Source organism: Halictus rubicundus, chromosome 1 (genome assembly GCF_050948215.1).
Source record: "Halictus rubicundus isolate RS-2024b chromosome 1, iyHalRubi1_principal, whole genome shotgun sequence".
Lineage (NCBI taxonomy): Eukaryota > Metazoa > Arthropoda > Insecta > Hymenoptera > Halictidae > Halictus > Halictus rubicundus.
The window spans coordinates 14984994-14997661 of record NC_135149.1 but is presented as its reverse complement, the minus strand read 5'-3'; the positions used below and the strand labels follow the sequence as shown (position 1 = coordinate 14997661).

At 37.4% G+C, this 12668-nt stretch overlaps 2 protein-coding genes and 1 long non-coding RNA gene across 5 annotated transcripts in view; 1 reads left to right on the top strand and 2 right to left on the bottom strand.

Annotated features, from left to right (window-relative positions):
* Positions 1-12668, bottom strand: part of Alpha-catr (alpha-catenin related) — a 119679-nt gene that overhangs the window by 5456 nt on the left and 101555 nt on the right. For 2 of the 3 annotated variants that reach the window (XM_076788769.1, XM_076788780.1), the window contains exons 6-11: positions 11960-12208; positions 11159-11318; positions 10784-10902; positions 9388-9717; positions 4204-4410; positions 1880-2391 (exon numbers count right to left, since the gene is read on the bottom strand). In XM_076788769.1, coding sequence (XP_076644884.1) covers positions 1978-2391; positions 4204-4410; positions 9388-9717; positions 10784-10902; positions 11159-11318; positions 11960-12208 — 1479 coding nt within the window. In that variant the 3' untranslated portion in view covers positions 1880-1977. The remainder of the gene's footprint in view (positions 1-1879; positions 2392-4203; positions 4411-9387; positions 9718-10783; positions 10903-11158; positions 11319-11959; positions 12209-12668) is intronic. The other variant, XM_076788791.1, reaches the window with a different exon arrangement.
* Positions 1-12668, bottom strand: part of LOC143354838 (uncharacterized) — a 453699-nt gene that overhangs the window by 372098 nt on the left and 68933 nt on the right. The gene's annotated exons all lie outside the window — the stretch shown is intronic.
* LOC143354886 (uncharacterized) overlaps positions 3192-12668 on the top strand; it is a 199089-nt gene continuing 189612 nt past the window's right edge. The window contains exon 1 of the long non-coding RNA XR_013082402.1: positions 3192-3223. This is a non-coding gene — a long non-coding RNA (uncharacterized LOC143354886). The remainder of the gene's footprint in view (positions 3224-12668) is intronic.

Below are 12668 nucleotides of genomic sequence, written 5' to 3'. Positions count from 1 at the left end.
CAGTGAACAGAGAAAACATTATGCACTTTTTATACTTTCCCTGTTCGAATTGCGAATGAAATATTTTGGATTTAGCGCAGAAATTATTTTGTATCGTGATGTTGCACAGAAGCTAGTAAAAGATTATTCAAAAGTTTATTCATTAATTTAAATTTATTTATTAAATTTTATTAAAACGTTTTATTTATTATTGTTTGAATGACTTCTTGTTCCAAAATATTTCTCTCTGACATTGTCAATCTCTAAAGAAAAATTTTTTTAGTTGAAAATACGCTTTCTTAAAACAGTGCAACTGGAACTGTTAAAACCTCGTCAAAAAAAAAAGACGAGTATTTAAATGTGAAAATAGCTAAACAAAATAGTGAAATATTGTTATTCTAACAATTAGTACTTCAAATAGTAATACACATTTCAATATATAAAATAAGCATTATTTTCGTTAGTACTCGGCATGTCAGTGTGCGATGCCAATAAAAAAAACCAAAAAACAAATTATGAACTATGTTATAAAACATTGCATTGCGCCCATTCCTGTAGAAGATGGCTGAAAACAATAAACTAGATTTGTTATCAGTTCACCTTGCTGTAGATAATGTTGTACATTGTCACGGTGTAATTTGTTAATCGAAGCAAAAAGCTGTTGCGACGATACAAAATGTCTGTAAAAATTAAAAAAGCTTTTTTTAAAAAAAAAATACGATTCAAGCCAGTTCACACTACTGCGACAGAGATGCCTACGCGTAAAAAGCGCGATGAAAACAACGCCGATAAAAAAAAAAACAAGAGGAAAAATTCGACGAACACGGATGCCTAAAAACGATCGATCAATATCCTCGACGCAAATAGGCAATTCGATGATTAATTAAAGACTAGTCGCTCCGAGCGAGACCAGTTGGAATCTGAACAATCAATCGGGCAACTGTGCCTAGAGGTGAAAACCCGGTTAACTATATTTTACACTGCACACATAACTCAATTGGAAAATTTCCAAATTTCGTACCGACGAGTTTTTTTAAAAATGTAAATAAGGAGTTGATTTTTCAGACAAATCAATTCAAACTTTCAGTGGACTTTAAAAACGAGAAGTTGAAGAAATGTCAATGCATGTGAAACGTAATCAGTTTGGATTGTGAAGAACATGTAGTTCTCCGTTTTCAACTTTTTTTTTTAATGAAACTTTGACCAACATATTCGAGACATTTTTCTGATTAAAACGAGTCCAAACATACTAGAATTCGGAGCATACTTGCTTGTTTAATTCACGATTCAGTAGAACCTCGATTATCCGAACTGATGATATCTGAATTTTCAAACTAAACAGTTCAATCTATGTGTAACGATCCATACAGAATACGATCTATTGTACAAATCAGTAAAAATTTAATTGAATACTGTAGTTCGACTAGTTCGGATAACCGAGGTTCTATTGTTTCGTGGATTAACAAGTAAATACAGTCCGAATAGTGTCGTGTTTGGAGTCGTTTTAACCAGAAAAATGTCACAAAAATGTTAACAAAATTTCATTACTGTGGCTATCTGATTCCTGAAGTAATATTACCAAAAGTCAAAGAGCTGCACAATTTGCATCGACAAAGATGGTTTGTAAAACCTCCGACACAGTTTGTCCGAATTGCAAGCTAGTTAATAAACACATATACAAAATTCTGAAACAATAATCTCCTTTACTAATCGAGGAATAGCCTCGAAAACATCGATAGATCGTGATTGGACGATCCGCGTTCAGGATCCGCCCGAGGAACGAAATAAAGATAAATTCGCCGAACGAGTTAACCGCGAGAATCAGCGACGGAATCGACATAAACGGAACAAAACGAAAAGCAAACCAAAGAGAAAGAAGAATTGGGAACGAAAGTCGAACCTGTGCAAAAGAAAGAACAGCGGATGAACGTGTGCTCGGTAGCATCGTGGCCGCGTACGTGAACACATGCGACCGTCACGGTGCAACGAGAGTCTGTGTTATCTCGGTAGAGTGGCGTGTCTCAGATGCTGCAGCTGTGCGTGATGCAGTTGCAGCTGCAGTAGCTGTAGATTCTGAAGGCAATGGGGCGCCTGCGGCCCGCAGCCTGCATTGTTGGTGTTCGAGTAAGGAAGGACGGAGGGATGAACGAAGGATGCGGAATTACGTGAACCGGTGGATGCTCCACTAGCGGTGGAGCCCGTGGTTGGCAGCGTGTTGTAATTGAAGGGCAGGAAGTTTAGGCTAGGTCTCAAGATATTGTGTAACTGGGTGGTGGTCAGAGGATGCGGCTGCACGTAGGGACTTGTCGACGGGAGCATTTGGGGGCTAACTGGGTACAAGCAGTCCTCTTCGCTTAGGCCGGGCATCGTCGTCGGACTGAGCTCCACGTACTGCGGCATGGTGACATTGTGCTAGTCGATGAATACATGGAAGGACATGTAGACACTTTAGGCGTGACATGACTTTTGGCTTGCGGCATTCTATGATGCGTGGACTCTGTGCGAATATTTTCCTTCTCTTAGGCCCTCTAATGGCGCGTTCTTCGCTTTTAGCGACCATGTCTACTATGTCTAATGTGTTGCCTAATACAGTTTTCATTCGATATAAGACGATGTCTCGGAACGGCTTTTGACGTATTACGGATGAGGGTACCTATTCGGTTTGACACTGTTCTTGAGTGGTCTTGAGTTGTCCGGCACAAGATAGAATATGACATACTTTTTCGTTCTGACACCAAGCGGACAACTTCCGAAGAAGAACGGGGGATAGAAATTTTCCTTACAAAATAAAACTTCGTCTTATATCGATAGGAAACTGTGTACTATTTCCGCCAGTAATTTTGTTTCCCCTAAGAACTTGAAGTTTCCTATTAGAATAAATGATCATTTTGAAATGTTATAATCACTGCTCTCCCTTTTACAGTTACAAAATAAAGGCATTTATAATAGTTTTTTACTTACATTATTAATAGTTTTAGATCTTCATTCAACTACCAGTACAATTACTGCTGTTTCTATTTAGTTTCACACGCCGTAACGAGGCAGCTAATTGCCTACACTCCATTCAATCATATACATCTCACTTAAACTATATTCACGAACGTAGTCGATTAGAAGCTAAAATAATAATCTCCAAGACAATATGAAACGAAAATAAAGAATAAAAAAACTGCGATTTCGGCTTTATTTTTTGGTTATCATCAATTAAAACTCCGCCTAAAATGCGGCAACCCGACCAACAGAGGTGTACGTTGCTTGCGTCATGAAGGCGCGCGACAGTCACGTATCAGAGGGGGTCCTCGCTCGAGCCCAATGGTTAGGCTTTCAGGTCACACACTTTAGCCAATAATTCGGCTAGAACCGAAAATGCATGTGGAATGATCCAATCGGACGGTTTACGCGCGAAATTCTTGCCAGGTGTCGTGCTTACTGTCGCGCGCCTCTATGGCGTACCCAACGTACGCCTCTGTTGACCGGGTTGCCGCATTTTAGGCGGATGTTTAAGTGTTAATAACTAAAAAATGAAGCCGAAATTACAAATTTTTTACTCTTCATTTTCGTCTTACATTGTCATGGAGAACCATCCTTTAAATTCTCTCACACCTTATTATTTACGGAATGATCTTCCACAATTACAAAGTGTTTCCCAAGTAATTCTAACGCAGCAAAGTAAATAACAGAATCAAATATCGAGGATACTTTTTCCAAACTAGACGGCCCTACCAATTGCAATACATCGGACAAGACAAGGCGACCTTAATTGAAAGTATCGGGCATAATTTGCATCATAAGAGCACAAAATATTCGCACAGAATTGGTCACAGATACAACGTCTTTACGCTTATCATAAATAGAAATACATAGATCTTCTGCCGACACAAAGCTAGCTACGATAAAAACCAAGTATCGTCCAATCTTTGCTCGTTCGTCGATCTATTCGTTCTAACATTGTGCAGTCATTTAATATGATCATTTCGGTCATAATGTTTACTATAGTCATTATAATCCACGATAGGTAAAAATAGAAACGTATCTCGCTGAGCAAAGACTGAACATTCTCCCGTTTCCGAGCAGTAAAAAAAGTAACTTCCAAAAAAGTAACGGTTAAAATACAAAAGTGGACAGTAAAGAAAATAGCACTGTGCTATACTGATACTTGAATCTTTCGTGTGTGACACAGAGAAGAAACGTACGGTAACGGATCGACGCGATCGCGTTTCTTACCTTTGTGGCGCAGTCGAAACATGTTGTGACCACTTTCGAAATCACGTTCATCAGATTCTTTGTCTCTTGGATTACATTGTCGACTTTGGTGAAGGTGGCGGCTTTCCCGACGGTCGGATTTTTCACGGTGAACTGGAGCTGCTGGACGTACGTCGGCACACGATCGAGGTTTTCCAGGAGGTCTTTCTTGTGCGGGCCAGGAGGTACCTACGCCCATACGACATCATGTAAAAACTTGCGTCTTCGATCGTGTCGCAAGGCAAACGTGTTCGTTCATCGGTTACCAACGACTCGGACAAACGACTTTACGTATTGCACTCTGTGTCAATGTTAACTACCATGTTTTATCTGAATGAAAAAAATGTTCTCTTTCGTATCCTAAATGCGAGATAAACAAATTGAACAGAGACCCAATTGTTCTTCACCCGTTAAGACGTGCCATATACAGTTAAAAACACAATTACTGGTGTGCTTACTCAACTTCCAATTATAAATGAGTCTACACGTACTGTAATGCGAAAAACCTTACATTCATTTCTTTTTGTATTTTTCTGTTCATTTTCAGACGTTATTAATTATTTTCGTAACGAAAATTCCATAAAATACTGAGTTAGCCTTGTTAGGTCTGAATGGGTTCATTAAAAAAAAGAGAAAATAATTGTATTGATATACAGTATCGATCTCACGCTTCAGAACTATCCAATATACTCTAACAGGAATGATCTGAGAGGCTAATCTACAAATGTCTGATCTTTATGTTCTGAAATTTCGTATTATTCTGTACTCTGGCCTCGTGGTCTTTTTATATCTTTTCACTCCAATATCGTGTTTTAAAAACTAATCAACCAGAAGTATGTAGAAAGTCACTAGAGATGGTATCAATCACTTTAAGATTTATGAATATTCTTGCTTATTAATATATATGCTTATACTTGCTAATATAGTAGCTCAAAATGTAAGGATTGATACGTTGTTAAGGTTGAGCAATTTTAATCGAAATTTCATCTCATTACAATTTTTTTCTTACAATAGAAAAGCAGAATTTTCCACCCAATGTACATATTTGGTCGATACTGTACGTACAAAATTATATTTATGTTATTCAAACAGTTTTCACCAATATTATTAGAACTACTTCTACGTAACATTGTATGTATCAAATAGTCGTTGAGAACCATCCATCAACATTTGCCTTGCGATATTTATGTTTTATACATATGTAGCGTCTTTCAAAAACTCTTTGAAGCAATGCCTGATTCTATTCTTTATTCGTTGAACTAGTAATATAAATACTTTGTTACACGTATCTTGGATACTCATAAGATTGCATCTAGTAAGTTAACAGAAACATAGTCTATTCGTCCTAAAAGTAACACAATGCGAAAGATTGAACAGAACAGTGTAAGTTGCTTGAGAAGAACATTAGACAGTGACTGTGTGAATGACAGTGAAGTAGTACAGACCTTGTTGTTTTTTGCAAGCTTCACGAATATTACACGATCAAGCCAAAAACTTGAATTCGATTGCAGTATGCAAGTGATTTCAACCAAGATGAAATTCGCAGATATAATTTCAGGTTTGGGAAAATAGAAAACATTGTCCCTAAATGGAATAGTTCTTATTCTCACTATTCTACAAATTAGTTAATGTATTTGGAGGAGTACAGAAAAGTTCCATTTTTACGATTCATTATAACCTGCTGCAATTTAAACCATCTCATTGAATATGGCGAATAGACTGCTAAAAATTTGCAAAATATAATAAAGCACGTTAGTGACATTTAATGTCAGATTAATTCAATTAAATCTCTAACATAAGATTTTTGCAAATTAAACAATTACCACGGACATTATTGCAACATTGTGTTCTTCGAACATTGCCAGTACTAATGATGATTAATGCAATTCTACAGTAACCTCGTAATTTCTTTTTTAATTTGGTACATATTGCTACATATACTATGACAAGAAATTACGAATTTTTCTAATCGCAAGTATGAAGAATATAACTTTCACGACTATGTTTAAATAGTTAGAGCAAACATGTTCAACGATAAATCGTACAGAAGCGATACCCCTTAACTCATCTTCAGCGCAACAGTGAATTATTTCTGTCGTTTGTTAGAAACTTTTGGTTACCATGAAACACGTAAACGTTTCTCTTCGTTTCTATTGCTTCTGGGAAACTGGCGCACACGAATGAGGCCTTGATGCACCGACATGCTAAGCCGAGCTAAGCTAAGCTACTCTAAGCTATGCTACGTTTACACATATTTGCTGCAGTGGACACTATTTTCACCAAAAAGTAAATATGTGTAAACTTAACATAACTGCAGTTTAGTTCAGCTTGCCGGTAGATCCGAGCCTTAATCATGCGCACAAGGATCCCAGAAGCAATAAATAACTATTACATTAATATAGTGTTTACTCGATTTATGTCTAGCCACGGACATATATCGGGCAGGAGATACTATTTGTTGACCGAGGTTTCTCGAGCTTCTTGGCCCCTCACGAGGTATACTCAACGTGGAGATAGTTCTGGGACTTTTATCGGTTAGGCATTTGGGACATATATAGAATAAACACTGTACCAGCAATTGAACTTCAGTAAATTCTCGGTAGACACTTTCTTCTTTTGTAATTAATCGAATAATTTTGTAAGGGTTGGTACCTGTCTAAATTTACCCTGTAAATTGTAATACATGATTTTGCAAGTTCGCCTATGAATTATATCACGTTAAACTTCATCTTAGCTGGTCAACGTGAAGGTTAGTGAAAGATAGATTCGGAAGCTGGCAAAAACTGAGACATAATAGTCATGCCCCAGATAGTGGAAGGAGGGGGACCACAATGCACATAGACGTCGTCCACAGACGGAAGCATTCCCGTAGCATCTAAAACACACCTTACTAATCGTACACAAAAAAGTCATAAATGTACGTACACAAAATAGATTTACCAACAAAACAATGATCGTGGTCGTTTCGATGCCGTGACTGAGTAAAAACGTTTAATGACATATAACTCGTCTAATCTTTTCTAAAAAAAAAAAAGAAAAAACGTCACGTTCACTTACGTTACGAGTAAAACATAAACGGCGATGAAAAAGAAAAATATAGACCGCGAGAAACGAAAATTCGAATACGCTTTGCCATTTCAAAATTCGTTCACCTGAAACTTAACGTAAGAAAAACAGTTTTTAGGGTACACTAGTATCTCCGCCATGTGAACTTTACGAATGTCTCTATTCATCTAGATCGATGTACTCCAATTGAATAATACACTGTTATTGATCACGACATATAAATATATGGGTCGGTTGGCATTTTTACAACGCAAGAGGCAAAAGTGATCAACGCCTATTGTCAAAATCAAATCGAACGTCTAACGAAAGATGATGTTACAGTCGTGATCGCTAGTGAAATTAGCCGTTCCTTTTACAACGTGCTTCACTCTTCGGTGAGAAGTGTAACGGAAAAACCAAACGGGTGATGTAGTTTACGCTACGTCATTCAACATAAGAAACGATTGTCAGGTGAATCGTACTAGGTGTCATGGTCTTGCATTAGCAGTTTATGGAGCAGTAACGTGAAACGATGTTAGAGAGACAGAGAGATAGAGACAGAAATAAAGAGAAAGAGAGAAAGATAGAGAACGACAACACTTAACAGCAACTGGAACAACGTATTCGCAGAATGAACGAGCGATGTACATATATATGTATATATAAAATATATATAATAAAAATATATATGTATATACATAAATACGCGCATATATATACAAGTACATAGCATGTATAATATATCTACAGACTAAGTTGTACATATATATACCATATCGTATAATATACGAACATATAATAAGTGCATATATATACATATATATGTTACATCGATATACAGGGTCGGTGAAAACTACTATCTGAAATAACTCGGTATCTATTGGCTGTATCAAAAAACTATTTCGTGAACTATGCAGCATTTCAAGGAACGCGTTGAACGAGTACAAGCTGATTTTGTTATGACATTTGTTCTAAAAAATACCAGAATCACCTGGAGTATTTTCAAAAGCTTCTTCAAGGTCAACTCGAGGTCATTATATTATATATCGCTGAATTCGTCCTTCACAACGTAACAACGTGGTATTAAAAGAAAGTTGCATTGATTTTGAGAAAGACTCAAGGTCACCTTGATATCTCCGAGAAAAAATGAGATATCAATGAGATGAAATTGTACTCGTTCGACGCGGTTCTTGAAATGCTACATAATATTTTAATAACCAACAGATAGCGAGTTATTTTATATAGTAGTTCTTACTGACGCACCCCGTATACATACATATACATATACACGTATGTATGTATATACAAATGAGAACGATCTGTACAAGGCGAACATGATCTCTATGAGCCCAACAAGGGTCTAAAGTAAAGAGAGAAAGAGTTACCTGGATGGAGGCATTCAAAGAGCGAGGGTCAAGAAAGGGTTTCATAATACAGAATATATTACAAGGTTAGCGATTTTTGTTGATTTCTTTCAAGAAGAGTATAAAGAGATCAAAATGGCTTCAGGTAACTATATATATATATTCGGCCTAGCTAGGAGGGTCGAAAGGGCAGCAAACGTGTTAATTCGTACATGTCTAATGCTAAGAACTCACGCTTGAGCCACCTCGAGTCCACTCGCAGGATCGCTACGCTACCTTCGCAACGAACGACCGGAATCGTCAATTTTAATCCTTAATTACGAGCAGAATCGATAACGGACACTTTTAGACAACGTCAAGAGAAATTCTCGTTTTGCTGTGTACCATCGAAAGAAAACTTTGAGTTGCGATTGGTGTAGCGGGCAGGCGGCGTGATTCGATAGACTCGACGTGGCTCCGGCATCGCAATTACGTAAAAACGAAACTCAATAGCGAAATCGAAGGAAAACGTATCTCCAATATAGCAAGGATCAAAAAACTCGGAATCAAGTCCAGTATAGAATCCGTATAATAATAAACAATGGATAAAAAAGAATGATCAGAAATAAAGGGGGATGTTCGTGTAACACGTGCGCGCACAGTAAGTTCTCTGTACGCGTGGCCACGCATGTCACGCAACATCTCAACATCAGTCCAATTAAAAAATGTGTATTCAGTTTGCTTTGAGCACTACGCCCTCCCGGCGGATGTCACGTACCTGGTAGCTGAATTGTCTCACAACCTTGTACAATCTGTTCGCCTCCTCAGCAAAATACTCAGCTTGGGTGAACAGATCTTGGGTGGTGTTCAGGGCGCCCTCGCCCCTCGTGAACTGGTACATGGAGAACGCCATCGAGGACATGTTCTTCGCCCGTTTCACGATGTCGTTGTTCTCCTGCAGGGCGCTGCCGCTTTCCTGCCATTTCTCCGTTTCCGCGTCCATCTCCGAGGTGATCAGCTTCATCTCCAACCCGGCCTTCGCGATCTTCGCTTGCTCCTCGCTGTCCAATCTCGCTGGCTTCAGCGGCTTGCTTGTCGTCCCGTGTTTCTGCAAATTTACAAATCTCCTTTATCGCCTGATCCCACTCGGAACCATTTCTGAATTTACAAAGAGACCGTGCGGCTAGGAGATCATGCAGACTTTGTCGTATAACCAGTACTGAAAAATGGCCTTTTGCCTGGTGGGCAAAGATGAAATGATAAGATATGAAAAAAAAATTTAATAAATATGTCCAGGGAATAATAAGAAGAGTAGATGGACAAATGACTAGGTCTAAGTATGAAGATTCGAAAACTAGCAATGACTGGAGTAAAAAGATAAATTAACTAAATATTTTTAGCGATAGTCCATAATTTTTAGAATGTTTTTTTGTCCAAGATTTTGGTGAATTTTCGTAACAAAGAGGATATTTCACTGGGTCTTAAAGAACACGAGCTTCTAATAGAATGGATTCGTTCATTTCCCGTGCTGTTGAACGTTAATGGCCGCCGTTTACCTTGATTATATAGAACTCGACTTGTCCTTAATTTATAATGCTTAACTAGGATAGGATTACCGACCCGAGCAATTGGTGGTAATTACATGCTCTGTAATAGCGAGTCGTTGTTATTTCAACTTTAACGAACGTGTTTTTTATGTTTTCTGCTTGGACTAAGAAAAATCACCAGACCAGCACCGAGTACATTTTTATTTATCGATCGCGGTTTCGATGTAATGAATTAGTGTAAAAGAAATTTCGCTTTAAATTTGAATTTCACGATTTGTTAAAAATGCTTCTGAATAGTATCAAAATGAGGGATCAATCATACAAATAGAAAGTGTTTTAAAAAGTTATATCTTGAATCTTTCCACTAAGTTTAGGATTGATGTAAAACACGCACTAAACGAAGTACAATGAATTCTCGATATATGTCAACAACACGGGTCTTGTCAGCGTCGTGTATCGTCCAGGAGACAGCCCGAGCTGTGTTATGTTTACGCTCCTTGACGTACGAGGCCTCTCGAGCTTCGTGGCCCGGTAGTGGGGATAATTCCGCGACGTATATCATCCAGGCCTTGGCGACATATATAGAGAAATCACTGTAGATGCAAACCATTGTAAAAGTGCACTTACTCCTGGTCGTGGCAAGGACATGTATACTTGCTTCTCCGGTCGGTTCTGATGTAATTCGAGCACATCCTTTGCGACCGATGTCACGTCATTCATCAGCCATTGCCACATATCGGCGAATACTGAAACACAGTATAATAAAGTATAATACTGAGTGGTTCGAATAGTTTTACTATAATTATTCCGGAATTATTAAATATTTTTTAAATATACATTATATTAATACTGAATTTCCAGGTGAGTTTTGAAAGGGGGTATTTTTCAATGTCGTAAAACTATGAAAAATTGCAACAATTGATAACAAAGTTTTATTAATTCCGATGATTGAATTTCGTCTTTAACGACAGAATTTATCTTGTTAATTATGAGTTCTATTACCTTCCAGATTCTCTTTCGCGATTTTGCTAGTCGGATGCCTTGCCAACGTTCGCGCCGCTGTCAGCACTTGGGGACCGTACATTTTCAAATTAATTGCTGTGAACTTCGCTGAAACTGAGAGTGTCTCCGTCGGCGCAACGTGTCTGATTATTCTGCACACCTGTTAACGTATAGATTAATAACTCGTGGATTCTGTGCGCATTCGTAAAGTAACAGCTATGCGCCGATTGCACATCTGTCTGCATAGTACGAAAATACAATTACAAAGTTCTAAAATGAAACAATATTTTATCGTCATTCGCGGACACATTTATCGTTACACGAAAGACAATAATTTAGTACATATGAAATTCATATTTTATCTTCTTGAATAATGAAGAATTCAATTTCACATTTTGCATTAATTTTCTTAAATATACTACATCAATCCAAATTAAAATAATCATGATCAGGTTAATCTTAATAAGGTCACTCTGTATAAACGTAAAGCGAATCGTCCGAGAGAATATCTCTGTTGTATGAAAATATAGTTTATATTTCTTTGTTAATTAGAACGATGTATTAACTATCACTCTAGACAGAAGAAAAATTCATATTTTATTTGTATATATTTTATACAATTTGTATCGATAAAATTGGACGTCCAATCCCACTTAAATAATTATTATTGTTGTTATATTTTCAAGAGTCGCCGAATTAGCAGGTAACACTGAATCGTATTTGTCTTCGTTAAACAAGACGTGCAGCGTTAAAGGTAAAATAAATCATCGATAAAATTTCGAAAAGTCGTAAGGCACTTACTTCGACAATGTGGTCGAGGTACTCCTCAAATTTTGTCTCTTCGAAGCTATTGATGTCGTTGGCCAGAGCGAGATTCTTGATCGTGGACACGAGTTCCAGACCCGCTTTGGTCACCTGGCCTAGATCAGCCATCTGCTCCATCGCGGTCGCGCAAAGCTGTTGTCGAAGATCTTTCGTCGCATTGAATACTGCTTGTACAGCTTGCTCCATTTCAGCACTCGGAGAACCACTACCGCCTTCGTAGTTTTGCTACAAAATGACACAATGCATTGCTACCAAGCAACCATCCACATCTACATTTCTTAACGCTGTCAGTGAGGACCGATTATTTATTCCTGTTCGTTTTAATTGAGGAAAGAAAAATATGGAATCCTATTACAGAACACCGTAATCTCTAAGAATCTAACAAATAAATAATACATGCTAATTAGCTCAGTTTCATATTAAGATTTGCCTATTCTTTGTCAGTTTAACTCACTCAGAAGTTTTGTTGCGATTGAATAGTAAGAATGACATTTGAGCAACTATGTGGTATTATATATTTAATTTTTGAATTTTAATTTAGATTTTTTAGATTTGTCTATTCTTTGTCAGTTTAATATTCAAAATTATTGTTGTGATTGATTAGTAAGAATGACATTTGAGAAACTATGTGGTATCATATATTTAAGTTTAATTTTTTGGATTTTTATCCAAATAATTCTTTCCT